Source organism: Eschrichtius robustus, chromosome 14, assembly GCF_028021215.1.
Source record: "Eschrichtius robustus isolate mEscRob2 chromosome 14, mEscRob2.pri, whole genome shotgun sequence".
Classification (NCBI taxonomy): Eukaryota; Metazoa; Chordata; class Mammalia; order Artiodactyla; family Eschrichtiidae; genus Eschrichtius; species Eschrichtius robustus.
In genome coordinates this window covers 87,760,475-87,776,104 of record NC_090837.1, presented here as the reverse complement: position 1 = coordinate 87,776,104, position 15,630 = coordinate 87,760,475, and the positions used below count along the sequence as shown (strand labels likewise).

Sequence of the window (15,630 nt, the reverse complement as noted above, 5' to 3'; positions counted from 1 at the left end):
TAAATGGTGAATTTTATGGTATGTGAATTATATCTCAACAAAGCTGTTAATTTTTTTAAAAGCAGGAAAAAAGAAATGGTATGGATCATAACTTTTTAATAAATGTAATTAATAGCATGCTATAACTTGTTTAACCAAAGTAAACCAAAACAGGAAGGGATGGGATACATATTCTACATGAGATAGTTGAAAGAAAAACATTGCTAAGAAGTATGGTGTATCTCTTTTAGTTGCACCTATACTGAGTGTTTTCTACAAGCTCATAAAATCCAGCTAATTTCAAGAATCAGAAAGTTGTTTGAGTATAAATTCAGTCCCTTCCTTAAGGGTTGCAGACTCTACCATAGAAGAGAATCATCTTAGTTTCCTTGTGTAAGATAAAGAAGAGAAAAGGATGATCCACCTTGAAGAGTTCAGGATTTTCAAATTTGCTTGTTTGGTTGTTAAGTGTGAACTCTGAACCAGTCTCAACAACCTCTAGCATGGCCTTATGGATTATCTTGGAGACCCTGAGGTCTCCTCCTGCAGTTATGCCAGACAAGTTAGTCCTTGAGTGGTTAAAGACATCCGTCATTCCCAAAGCTGCCAGTATGGAAGTTAAGTCTTCATAGTACCCATGAAGTCTGAGCTGGGGCAGGTACAGGACCACAGCTGTGTCTTTCATGTTGGCTGAGCCTATCCAGTTGCTTAGTTTCTCATAAGTGATTTCATTGGTAACCTATGGGAAAGAAAGCAAGAAGCAAAACATGAACATTTTAATTTTTTTAAATTAATTTTTATTGGAGTATAGTTGCTTTACAATGTTGTGTTAGTTTCTAGTGTACAGGAAAATGAATCAGCTATACATATACATACATCCCCTCTTTTTCAGATTTCCTTCCCGTTTAGGTCACCACAGTGCATTAAGTAGGGTTCCCTGTGTTATATATTATGTTCTCATTAGATATCTATTTTATTCATAGTATCAATAGTATATGTGTCAATCCCAATCTCCCAATTCTTCCCACTCCCCCAACATTTTTATTTAGAAAATAAAATTATACCAAAATGTGAAATATCCTAAGGGCTGGATGTGAGGTTGTAAATAGGCAAGGCTACTTCTCATTGTCATTTTGCAAAGCAGATTCAATAAGAATAAGTGGGGGAAATGCAACCACGTGCAATAACTGCACATGAGGCATGTAGCCCTGGGCTCTATGCCTAGGCACACCATCCAAGAGTCACTTGGAAAAGCAACAAATTATCATAGGGAATTTCTACTTTTATTCCTCACATGATCTCTCTATAAGTTGCACTATTTATGTACTGTAATAATAAAATTTATATAAGTGCCTACCCTTCCTATTGGCCACATTAAAAAACATCTTTGGAACCTGAGATCCTCGGATTCTGGCAACATAAGTTGTAATTCTAGGCTGATCAGTGTCAATTTCTACCTCAACTCCAATCAAAATTCTCGTTAGTCAGGCATCCATAGAGACCGAATGTATACCAAACTAAGTAACATTTCTAGATCATTAGAATCAAATAATCTTAAATGAAAAGAGAACATAGAGGAGACCCTCCAAGAAGCATCTGTGACACCTATCAGCATCTGCTTGAGAAGTCCTTAATCAATGACCCACTTCTTTATAAACAGCCTGGTTCGGTGGTTGCACAGCTCAGCTTGCAGGAAAGACGTTTCCCATTGTGACCATAAATCTGCTTCCCTGTAATTTGTACGTATTAGTTTTAGTTCTCACTCTGGGACCCACACAAATTAGTCCATTTTTTCTTCCATGTGACAATTAAATATTTTAATACAATCAACATACTCCCTAAACTACTGCCTTTTTCTCATCCATTCCCCATGTGAAACTATTTCTGGCTTCTCCTCATTAGGTTGTCTTTACTGAGGAGGTTCATATTTTCCATAACTCATTTGGACTATGTTGTGGATGGAATCTATCAGGAGGTAGGTAGGCTAGACAACAAACAATGCAATCTCAAGCAGAAAAAAAAAAAACCTATTTTGCATGGAATTGACGTTCATCAGATACCACTTTCAACTCATACTCATTTAAGAAACCAGGGATGACTGCCCTCATCCGTGGTGGTAAATTAATGTTAGGCATTATAATTGGAGAAAATTAGTTGGCTATCAGGATCTAGACTCATTTCCCTCACTTTTCCCTCTTTAAGATCATTTTATCAAACTGTAATTGTACTTCAGAATTTGTCTACTTTTCAGAGACTTTAAAGTTATTCTGAAATGTTCTAGTTTTATGACTCAAGTCACATATATTAAAATACATCAGTTTCCACTAAGATCAGGAACAAGACAAGGTTGCCCACTCTTACCACTATTATTCAACATAGTTTTGGAAGTTCTAGCCACAGCAATCAGAGAAGAAAAACAAATAAAAGGAATCCAAATCAGAAAAGAAGGAGTAAAGCTGTCATTGTTTGCAGATGACATGATACTATACGTAGAGAATCCTAAAGATGCTACCAGAAAACTACTAGAGCTAATTAATGAATTTGGTAAAGTAGCAGGATACAAAATTAATGCGCAGAAATCTCTTGCATTCCTATACACTAATGATGAAAAAATCTGAAAGAGAAATGAAGGAAACACTCCCATTTACCATTGCAACAAAAAGAATAAAATACCTAGGAATAAACCTACCTAAGGAGACAAAAGACCTGTATGCAGAAAATTATAAGACACTGATGAAAGAAATTAAAGATGATACAAACAGATGGAGAGATATACCATGTCCTTGGATTGGAAGAATCAACATTGTGAATATGACACTACTACCCAAAGCAATCTACAGATTCAATGCAATCCCTATCAAAACTACCACTGGCATTTTTCACAGAACTAGAACAAAAAATTTCACAATTTGTATGGAAACACAAAGGACCCCAAATAGCCAAAGCAATCTTGAGAAAGAAAAATGGAGCTGGAGGAATCAGGCTCCCTGACTTCAGACTATACTACAAAGCTACAGTAATCAAGACAGTATGGTACTGGCACAAAAACAGAAATATAGATCAACGGAACAGGATAGAAAGCCCAGAGATGAACCCACGCACATATGGTCACCTTATCATTGATAAAGGAGGCAAGAATATACAGTGGAGAAAAGACAGCCTCTTGAATAAGTGGTGCTGGGAAAACTGGACAGCTACATGTAAAAGAATGAAATTTGAACACTCCCTAACACCATACACAAAAATAAACTCAAAATGGATTTAAGACCTAAATGTAAAGCCAGACACTATAAAACTCTTAGAGGAAGACATAGGCAGAACACTCTATCACATAAATCACAGCAAGATCCTTTTTGACCCACCTCCTAGAGAAATTGAAATAAAAACAAAAATAAACAAATGGGACCTAATGAAACGTAAAAGCTTTTGCACAGCAAAGGAAACCATAAACAAGGTGAAAAGACAACCCTCAGAATGGGAGAAATATTTGCAAATGAAGCAACTGACAAAAGATTAATCTCCAAGATTTACAAGCAGCTCATGCAGCTCAATATCAAAAAAACAAACAACCCAATCCAAAAATGGGCAGAAGACCTAAACAGACATTTCTCCAAAGAAGATATACAGATTGCCAACAAACACATGAAAGAATGCTCAACATCATTAATCATTAGAGAAATGCAAATCAAAACTACAATGAGATATCATCTCACACCGGTCAGAATGGCCATCATCAAAAAATCTACAAACAATAAATGCTGGAGAGGGTGTGGAGAAAAGGGAACCCTCTTGCACTGTTGGTGGGAATGTAAATTGATACAGCCACAGTGGAGAACAGTATGGAGGTTCCTTAAAAAACTAAAAATAGAACTACCATACCAACCAGCAATCCCACTACTAGGCATATACCCTGAGAAAACCATAATTCAAAAAGAGTCATGTACCACAATGTTCATTGCAGCTCTATTTACAATAACCAGGACATGGAAGCAACCTAAGTGTCCATCAACAGATGAATGGATAAAGAAGATGTGGCACATATATACAATGGAATATTACTCAGCCATTAAAAGAAATGAAATTGAGTTATTTGTAGTGAGGTGGATGGACCTAGAGTCTGTCATACAGAGTGAAGTAAGTCAGAAAGAGAAAAACAAGTACCATATGCTAACACATATATATGGAATCTAAGAAACAAACAAAAAAAATGGTCGTGAAGAACCTAGTGGCAAGACAGGAATAAAGACACAGACCTACTAGAGAATAGACTTGAGGATATGGGGAGGGGGAAGGGTAAGCTGGGACAAAGTGAGAGAGTGGCATGGACATAAATACACTACTAAATGTAAAATAGATAGCTAGTGGGAAGCAGCTGCATACATAGCACAGGGAGATCAGCTCAGTACTTTGTGACCACCTAGAGGGGTGGGATAGGGAGGGTGGGAGGGAGGGAGACGCAAGAGGGAAGACATATGGGGATATATGTATATGTATAACTGATTCACTTTGTTATAAAGCAGAAACTAACACACCATTGTAAAGCAATTATACTCCAATAAAGATGTTAAAAAAAATAAAATAAAATAAAATACACCACAAGACTTCCCTGGTGGCACAGTGGTTAAGAATCCGCCTGCCAATGCAGCGAACATGGGTTCGAGCCCTGGTCTGGGAAGATCCCACATGCCATGGAGCAGCTAAGCCCGTGCGCCACCAACTACTGAAGCCTGTGCACCTAGAGCCCGTGCTCCGCAACAAGAGAAGCCACTGCAATGAGAAGCCCGCGCACCACAACGAAGAGTAGCCCCCACTCACTGCAACTAGAGAAAGCCTGCACAGCAATGAAGACCCAACGCAGCCAAAAATTTAAAAAATAAATAAATAAATTTATTAAAAAATAAATAAAATAAAATACACCACCGTGTTGATCATGTAATTATGTGGGTTATATTAGATGGGTGCTATTTCATTGACGTTTCGGAAGATCATCAAATTTAAGAGCTAAAAGGAACCCTAGAAATCATATACTTTACCCTTTTTATGGTGTGGGTAAAATGAGGCTTGGAGAGGTTAAATGACTGTGAGTTTGTGGTAAAATTAATGTCAGATTCCAATTCTGTACCTACAGATTCAGAGTTCCTACATTATCTAACCATGAGAAAGGAAGCTTATGAAAATAATGTTATCTAATGCTGATAATTATTATTTAGCAATAACTAAAATCTCACTTTATCAGAGAGGTTTCCCCTGGTCATCCAATCTGAAACAGAAGTTCCCAGACCCTGTACCTGTCTATCCTATTTCCATCTTTTATTTTTCTTCATAGCATATAGCAATCATATTATTTATACATTTGTGGGGTTTTTTTTGCTTCCATGTAAATGTAAATATATTGGTAGAGCAAAGCTGAGATTTTTGATTTTCAGCCATGGTCATGGTGAGTCTGAGCAGACCTTTGAACACCAAGCCTGGAGTAGACTGAGAAGCCAGAGAACTGGGCTCTAGTAACATCACAGACTAATTTGCGATGAAATATTGAGCAAATCATTTAACGTCTTGGTTTCCAAGGTTCTTTCTCCATCAGCGGGCTGCCGGTGTCTGCCTGGTATGCTTCACAGCTAGTGAGGATGAAGAAAGGGTGAAGGGGAGGGTGAGACCCCTTTATCCACAGAGAAGTAGGTGGGAGCAACATAGAATTGGGAGAAGCATAAAAAGCAGAAGAAAAGGAAGAAAGACAGGGATTTAAAGAGAACTGCTGAGGAATTAGACCTGTACCAATGCTAAGAGCAAGAACACACCATCACAGTGTGGAACAGGAGCGTCCACACGGGGCTCAGAGGAAAGCACCAGAGAAACAAGCAAAGGGAAAAGGCTGAGCATTGCGTTTGCAAGTCTGGCCTTGGGTGCTGGTGGAAAAGAGATGTAATTGGTTGGTGGCAGGTCCAAAAGGTGTGTCAATGCATAATATATAAAAAATACATGTAAAATAACAATGATAACCCGTGAAGACTGCAAGAAGATGCATATGACTGTGCTTTAAAAGCCTAAAACTGAAACCAGTAGAAGCAACATGTCTTAGTGCATGGGTGCTTTATTTGGGGGTTCTGCTTTTTTTAAGTGGACACAGCACTGCAGTAAGTAGTAGTATAAGCAGTTATTTTGAATCTCCCAGCTTCCTGCATGTGTAATTCTCAAGCACAGAGCCTTTTCTGCTGGTGGCAGCAGCTGCTAAGGCTCCGTGGTTTACCTGTCCCAGGCCAACTTCCTCTCTGGGTAGGACGATGACCATACTCAGGTGACCTTCCACGTCAGGCATCTCAAGAACTTGCACCCGAGGCTCCGTTATGGAGTCCAGTTTAAAGTGCCCTTGCAGCCGCATCATCTGAACAGGTTTGCTCTGAGACTATGAAAGTAAAAACAGTGAGACAACAACGCCAGTTCCTTTCTATGTTTCCATTTAAGGCATGAGGAATTTACATTTCATCCTCCAGAGGTGCCCACGAGTGACCGAAACAAAATCTATCCATCTTTCCACAGAAATATCAATGATAGATCGTTATTGTAATGATTTAAAGGGGGGAGCGTAGCCTAAAACGAGTAGCTACTAAAGTGCAAAGTGTTTATGTCTTTCAATATATTATTGTTATTCAACTGTACATTTTTGGTGCCCAGAAGCAGTTAATTCACTTCAAAGGTCTGAGAAATATGCATCGTAAAATCTTATCAGGATAACCATTTTTAAAAGTCAAACAGGTCCTTTGAAGAACATAATTTAGAATCTCTCCAGCTCCACGACATTGGGTTGCAGATTACAAAATAGCTACAAAAGAGCTAAGAATTTAACAACATGCTAAGTGAATTCCACATATTGAGGTCAGTTTAAGGAAATTTAGTTATGACCATAACCTTATTTTATGTATTTCTCTTTGAAAGGCTAGTTGTAACATAAAGATATCTGCATCACGTAAGTAAACCAAATGGACCAGATTTTACTGTGAAAATAAAGACTCTGATTTATTAACTGTTTCCTCTAGAAAGTCTGCTTGCTTTGGGGTATGCTTATCCCTTTAAAGTAGCTCTCTATGAATCCTGCTAAAATCTCCACCCCTGTTTTCCTCATACTGTGGTCCTTAAACTTGGCTGATCCTTGGAAGGACCTACGGGGGTTACTTAAAAATACAAATACTCAAGCACTACTTGCAAGTCAGAATCTCCAGGAATGTGGCCCTGGAATTTGCATTTTTAAAAAACCACAGCTGTAAAAACTACATAATTTCACTTTATGTTTTATGACCTCGATATCCGATGGCAATATTCTCTGGAAAAATAATACTGGATAATTCCAGATGTGACTAATGTGTTTGTCCAGAGAATTATGTTTTCCTTAAAGTCATTCACTATTTCTTTTGCATGAAGAAGTATTCATGTAATAAGTATTCTGAATATACTTATCCAGAAATATAAACCCTCTGTAGTTTTACAGTTGGCTATAACAAATGTTTAATTGGCCAATAATTGCAAGCATTTTTTGGTAATATATTTGATAGAGTAAATACAGTTCACAGTTTAGGGACTTGGTTATATTATACAGATGCATTCTTTCTTATTAAATAACATGGATTATTTTGCTTGCAGCCTAATATTTAGGACACTTTTGTGGCACAAAGGAAAGAAGTTAGGAAGATTGAGGATAGTAGAAGGACAGCATATCTGAAACTTTTTATTTTGATTACGAATCTTGTTCACCAATTTTGCTTTGCTTCTCAAGATCACACTCATTTTACAAATGACCTGCATGTTAGTTCCACAGGCGTCTATTGGAGTTATTCCCTACCACCTGACTTCATTTCCAGTTTGCAGTAAGTGAATTGCTTAATAATGGTTTAAGCTTAGCCCAAAGCCCAAAACTGCCTTAAACCTTTCCAAGGTCTATGGTTTACACCAGATTTTCAATTTTACAACTGTAGTGCTAAACATAGCAAAATAGGTTAAAAATACTGTGAAGAATTTAAAAGAAAGTTTCAATAACAAAAAAAAAGTGTAAATCTAAATCTGGACTTTATCTGTTATGTAGCTAGAATAATCACTTGGAAACTAATTAACCTATCTAAGGCCAGAAATAATTTAACATATTTTAAGGCAAACTTTTTGAGGACTACCTTTAAGAGAAAAAACAAATTGAGTCATGAGTCTACCTCATCCAACCTGAAAGCCATTGCCGTGGTTTGGTCTTTCTGAAATGCATACTTCCAGGTCCCTCTGAAGGAGATGACATTAACCAGCACCAGCTCATCAGAGGATGTGAGGCTATTGGGTAACAAGAGGTTCTTGATTTCACCTTTGGGAACAGAAACATAGTAAGATCACACTTGATTGGTCATGGGATGTGAATTGGTTTCATTAGTTTTGCTCTGGATTTTGACCCATCTTTGAATTTACATAAGTAATTGCCACTCCATATCTTCAGTTGAGCCAAAAAGACTTTTGAGCAAATATCTAAATACTCATAATTCTTTAATAAATAAAGAATGTAGAATGCAGAAGAAAACGAAGTGAGTGTATAGCCTATCTGCCTACTTTACAGTTGTGGAAAGTAACAAGCCTGATTAATTTACATAACACTTACCCAGTTAAGAGGTGGTTTATAGATACATTAACCATTAAGGTTTGACTTTCCTGTGAAATTCTTCCTGGTACCATCTTATGCTGAAAACAATGACTATCTGAGTCAGTGGTTTTGCAGATCACCACTGTTACCTGGCAATGATTTTCTACCACAATCAAACAAAAGAAACAACTGGGAAAGTTGCAGAAGAAAGACTTTTGGCTTTTTATGCCTCCTCACTTCTCAAGAGTAAAATTGATAAGAAGATGTCATGAGCTTTCATTTTATGAAATGGAAAAAGTCTTGAGATCTTTAACACCTGGTGCTAGAACAACCAGTTATCCATGTGGAAAAAAGAAAGAACATTTCCCCCCATTTCACATCCTACGTAAAAGTCAGCTTGAGATGGACCATAAACCTAAATGTAAGCACTAAAGCAATAAATCTACTAAAAGAAAACAGAAGAGCATATCTTTGCGACCTTGGGTAAGCAAAATTTTCCTAGAGAATATACAGACAGCACAAACCATTGACAAATTGGACTTCATTAAAATTAGAAACTTCTACTCATCAAAAATACAGTTAAGAAAAAAAATACACAAGACATAGACTAGGAGGAAATATTAGCAACATAGGTATCTGACAAAATATTTGGATCCAGAATACATAAAGAATTCTTGCAACTCAATAATAAAAAGTAAACAACCAATTAAAAAATGGGCAAATAACTTGAACAGAGATTTAGTAAATAAAGATATATTAAAGGCCAAAAGACATATAAAAAATATGCTCAATGTTTTTAGTCATCAGAGAAATGCAAATTAAGACCACAATAAGATACTACTACATACCTACTAAAAGAGTTAAATGAAAACTATTTATAACACCAAAAACTGGAGAGGATTTGGAGTAACTGGAATTTTCATACAGTGCTGGTGAGAATGTAAAATGGTTCAGCCACTTTGGAGATCTATTTGGCAGTTTCTTAAAAAGTTAAACATCCATCTAGCCTAAGACCTAGCATTTACACTAAGTAAGTATTTACCCAAGAGAAATGAAAAAAATACGTATGCAAAAAACCTTTTACAAAAATGTTTACAGCAACATCATTCATAGTAGCCCAAAACTAGATGATACAACTCAGATATACATGAGGAAGAGAATGAATAAACAAACTGGTATATCCATACAGAGGAATATTTCTCAGCAATAAAAAGACACGAGCCACTGATATATCCAAAAACATGAATGGTCTCAAAAATAATATACTGAGTGATAAAACAGGACACAAAATTGTGCATACTGTAATACTCCATGTATTTGGAATTGTAGGGTAGGCAAAACTAACTTCTGATGATAGAATGAAATCAATGGTTGCTTGGGAACAGGTGTGGAAGAATTTTTCAGGGTGATGGAAATGCTCTGTGTCCTGATATATATTTGTCAAAACTTTCTAAATATACTTTTTAAGATCTGAGCATTTCACTGAATGTAAATATGCCTAAAAGAAGAAGGAGAAGATGGAGAAAAAGAAGGTTTGGGTCTCTTACCTTTTGTCTTATTTTCAATCCATGAGTTAATCTGCAGTCTGGCTTCTTCTATGTTATTTTTGAAATCCAAATTTTCAGGTTTTAGTTTATATAATTGTTCAATACAGTCTGAATATTTCTATAAAATGAGCATAGAAAGAGACATAGCAAATAAATTGTGATTTTAATACATTTAGACCACACATGGTAGGAATTATATGTAAATAGAGGCAGAAATATATAAAATACTGTTATATACGCCTAGGCCCAATTAGTTAAAATATATACATTTGTCATACTTCCAGAAGACTGGTAAATAAAATGAACAAATTACTGCAGAGTGTTATTTCAATGACAAGGACATATCTCTTTCTTTTAGGATAATCAGACTTAGCATAATTAGAGTCCTCAATTGGGGTTCCAAAATATTAATCCTCTTTTATTATCAATATAAGATATTTTGTTAACTTTTTTTCATAACAAACTTTCTAAAATTTATGCTCCTTATGCTTCAGCTGGGCCCGTCGGAAACATAATTGAACATGCTACAAACTAGCATCTGAAAATTAGAATCCTGAACCCTTTAATATTTTTCTATATGAAATAAAATGCATATATAAAATATATTGTATATTCTATATATAGCATCAATCTATCTAAATATATAAATATTATGTCTTTTCGACTTTCCTACCACTGTGATAGCACAAACAATGCTAGAATAAATTAAATGAAGACAGAAAGGAAAGACTTCTACCTTACTTATGGAAAACTATTTTATTTTAACTCACAGGGAGGAATGGATAGGCTTCTTCTGCAAACATCCCACTTGCCATGAGGACTTGACTGTGGCTGGACTTGATGATTTCAGAGAGGAGTGCTTGAATGTGTGAATGGACCCCTGTACCTTGTTCACACTAAAGTGAAGTTAGAAAATATTTGAAAACAGGGGCCATAGTATCACACACTTAAGTATCAACTGAGGTTAGACAAGAGGCTCTTGGGTTTGCATTAGGACATGCTATTTCAGAAAAAAAAACAGAATCAAAGACTACTTCTATCATTAGGACATAGTGAAATGTTTGCCTTTCGCCAAACTGAGTTACCTGACAATCTGATAAAAATGTATCACAATCACCTCACAGGTGTGAGGGGTGACTTGGCAAGGTCCATGTCCTGGTCAAAGCTTGCCCTATCTCCTCTACAAGAAGGCCCAAAACACACTTATCAATACTGCCATATTAATTTTAATACAGTTTGTATAAGGAAAAATGTTTTGCTGTATTTTTGTAATAAGTAAGAATTCTGGGCAAGAAAGTTTGATCTTAGTAGCCCCACCATAGACAATAGTGGGGAAGTCACATCTAAAAAGCTACAGAAGGTATACATTACAAATTTCTCCTAGAAATTAGCAATATGGAAAAACATTGAACACTAAAACTCATAAAGATAAGCTATCTTTATTTACATTTCCAAAAAATGGTATATTTATATCTACTGAGCACTAGCCCTGGTTCAGGCACTGCTTGAAGCACTTCTCCTGTCTGAGTAGATTTGAGGGTTTTATTATGAAAACTCTTTGAGAATAATCTCCTTTCTGCTCCTTCTTTTTAAAGGCTAGGTCTCTACCTCAAATTTTTGACAGCTCCCATTTTGTCATCTCTTATTTCAAAATCTCAACATGAGTATTTTAAAACAGCATACCCAGGAATTTGTATGTATCTACAATCTAGGCTCAAAACTCTTCTGGAATAAATAACCTATTTTATTGCCCTCAAGTCTTCAGGGACTAAAGAGAGACTACCATAAGAGAAGTAAAAATGAAAGTAGGACTTTTATCTACCGTTGAGTTTGAAGAATTGGCAGTTCTCATTAATTCATTCAAGTATAGCACCTACAATGGAAAACAAAGGACCATTTTCAAAGGCTATGCAGATACCTCTCCAAAAGACCAGAGAGTGATATAGCAAATCATTTTCTTGCTATAAATGTTAAGCTCTTACATTTTTATAAATGTTCTATGATTCTCCCCACCTTTCTCTTATCTGTTTATTAGTTTTGCTCCTCATTTTTTTAAAAAAGGATATGTCAAAGAGGACAGATGAGTTTGAAAAACAAAATCCTTCACGTGCTCTTAGGCAGAAGTCTAAGTGTTAGAGCGTTAGGGGTGAGGTGTAGGCACTTACTTGTATTCCCCTTTACAAACAGAATGCAACCTTTGTGATAGAATGCAAAAGAGTGTTTCAAAATCAACTCAGACTTAGTCATTTATTGTCACTTAATTTATTCATCCCTACCTTCCCAGTTGTGAAACCCAATAAATGGTAGGAACCCAATAAATATTTGTTGTATGAAGAACAAATAGTTGTGTGGATAAAGGGATGAATCTTAATTTATTTGCAGACAGTTAGTAACATTTGTTACTCACTGAGCAGACAAAAATAATGATTGAATTCATATAACAGGTCATTATTTTAAAATGATTTCATGAACATTATCTGATTTGACGCTCACAGTATCCCCTTGAGATTTCAGTAGCTTGTGTCTTTTTTTTCCACTAAGAGTTAATGTTTGCTATAGTCCTGTTGACTTAACTGAGGTATAACTGTAGTTTCGTAAGGCCTTCCTCAGAGAACAACTGAAATAAAACATTGCAACTCTCTTCAATATTTAAAAGGTGAGTACATTTAACATGTTTTATGTGACTCCCTAGAATAAAAATGGGATAAGAGGCAGTAGATACTGGGAAGATATTATAAATTTATTAAAATACACATGGAACAGGAAACATAATATGTGCGTGTGTGTGTGTGTGTGTGTGTGTGTGTTTAAGAACAGGAAAATGATAAAGGAGCAATGGTAATGGAGAGGTATATTTTAGCTCAAGGCTAGGAAGAACTTTCTAAAACATAGAGTAGTCTGAATGCATACTTCACACTATTAAGTTCTGCCTTATCGGAGGACTTTGAACAACCTCTTGCCTGCTGGTCCCTAAGTAGATTAAAGCATAGAGAGGAGAGTGGGAATTTTATGGTTTCTTCCAGTTCTGAGATTGCCTGGTGGTCTCCTATATCATAGGCATATTGTTCCATAGTCCAGGGACTCAGCATGCATGGTGCTCCCTGATGTTGCTTCGGCGGTGGTTGTTGCCATCATCAGCATCATCAAAAGAAAGCATGATGGTTGAATCGGGAATTCTGAGCATTTGGCTCAGTCATTGAATGTTGTAAGAGAATCATTAACAGGATGAAAATATGAGGAATTTTTCTCCATTTTGTATGGAAATCAGCAGGGGAAAATTTTGAATTCTCTGGTTCTCTTCTAACTCAGAAAAGACAAAGAATTATTTCCACTCCAGACTCTCTTTCTGCCTGACTTGTGACCTCAGCACAGTGCCATGCCATCTCTCTGGTTGCAAAACCTGAAGCATGCACAGGTGTAGATGGAGCCACCAGTCCGCACGCTCTCACTTTGAAGGGGGGGGGAAGGGAGGGGTGAGTCTACACATACTCATCCCAAGATGACTTGTAAAGATCCCCACAGCATCCTCATTCCCAGCCAGTTCTCCCTCTCCACAAATTTGTATTTATTGAGCACCTATTATGGGTAAGACACTTGGGACCTCTTCTCCCAATGCATGGAAATAGAATAAAATTGAACACAAGAGCTTTTACATTTATTTTTTTTTTATTTTAAATATATTGTTAAATTCAGGATTTGACTCCAGCTTTTCAAATTTATTTCCAATTTAAATTCTGACTGGGGAGAAGCTTTGTTCCACTAGTTAATCATTCCCTCTGTAATAGGCAGAGAGATGATTAAAGCGTGTTGAAGGATGTCTACTAAGAAATAGTTTTTCCAGTCACCCAAAATTATTGGTTGAGTTAAAGCACTGGTGATCTCCTTGGGGATGTAAATGCAGAGACTGTAAATCCTTACAAAATATTCTTTATGTGACCCACAGCAGGAAGGCCCTGGGGACCTAAGGATGCATACGGGTGGGGGTGGAGGTGGGAAATTCCAACTTTGCCATGGACCAGGTTGGCCTCATTGATTGCCTCTCCCTGCTCAGCCTCTGCTGCGTGCACTCATTCCCTGCCCCCCAGAACAGAGCTGTGGGAAATCTTACCTTTTGCACCTTTTTGATAGAGCCAGTGAGATAAGGAACCTTACATGAAGGTGGACATTCTCTTGTGTTTACAGAGTTGGGCATCTATGAAATCTCCATAACAAGCCAGTGTTTGGAATTGTTACTTGATTGTCTTCTAGACATGGCTGAAAGTATGTTTGTGACATACCTTCTCCATCTGGGATGCACTGTCTCCTCTGGCCCCAAAGAGCACCACAGCCAGGGCAGACAGGAGACTCAAGGGAGAAAAGATGAGATTCTCAATCATGTGGTCATAGTTCATCTCTTTAAAGACATCAAAGCAGAGCTTTGAGTTTGCTGCACTGAGTGAGCCCATTCCTCTACCTGGGGTCTGGAATACAAAGGCAGATGTCAACAACAACAAAAATGTAGGTCAAAACACCACTATTTCAGTTTATTTCAAGTTAGAGTAAGAATTACTTCTATTCTATGAACACTAGATCCTCAAAGAGAGGCTTTATGGAAACAAAAAGAACACAGATTTTGGAGTCAAATGCATTTCCAACTCTGCCACATTCTAGCTTTATGTTCCTGGGCAAGTTACTTAAGTTCTCCTAGATTCTATCTTCTCTTCTGCAAAAGTGGTTATGTAACAGTTTCCTTATAGGATTAGTGTGAAGATTAAATCATGTTCTGTTTGTAAAACACCCAGGACTGTGCCTGCATATAGTAGGTGGTCAAATATGTCAATGAATGTTGTCATTACTGTTGTTATTGTTACCTTACGGTAGTCTACTTGGTTAAAGAAGTGACAAAGAGGACAAGGTTATAATATTGATCCCAATGGACACATGACCTCACTGAGTCTTTCAAAAGTACATAAAGGGGACTGACTGAGTGAGATAGTAAGGACACACCATCCAAAACCCATTTTTACCATTAGAAAAACATCTCAAAGTGCACACCTCCCTTCAGTGGGTTGGCGGTACCATCGATGTATATAATGGAGAGTGCATTTATATATATATATATATTTTTTTTTTTTTTAAGGGGGGAGAAATATAACTAAGCATGTTAGAGTCCTACAAAATTATTATCCCACTTTCTTCTATGAAACCATCCTCAAACATTTATTGAGAAAGACAGAGCTTCCTGCTCTAGGGTCTGTGAGGCCAGCAGAGCTTACCTTGGCTTGGTGCCTTCAAGTGGTTTCACAACCACACCAGGGCTCAGAAGCTCTGAGCCTCTCCACGGGAGCCAGCTCAGGGTCCCGTAAGAGGGGCTTTCCGAGAACAAGGACAACCTCTCTTTCCTGCTTCCCTTCCTGCATTTCACTAGCCCCTCCCATGCTCTGGGCATGGTCTAAGGAATGAGGTTAGAGGATAATGAGGAACCTCAGCATCTCTGCTTCTACCTGGTGCTTGGTT

At 37.1% G+C, this 15,630-nt stretch overlaps 1 protein-coding gene across 1 annotated transcript; it reads right to left on the bottom strand.

The window, feature by feature from the left end:
- Positions 1–322: 322 nt before the first annotated feature.
- Positions 323–14,579, bottom strand: LOC137776233 (ovalbumin-like). Its single transcript, XM_068562472.1, has 3 exons — positions 14,412–14,579; positions 6,227–6,382; positions 323–718 (listed from the first exon to the last, which is right to left on the bottom strand). The coding sequence occupies exons 1-3, from the start codon at positions 14,577–14,579 to the stop codon at positions 323–325; spliced, it is 720 nt and encodes a 239-aa protein (XP_068418573.1).
- Between the last annotated feature and the right edge of the window lie 1,051 nt (positions 14,580–15,630).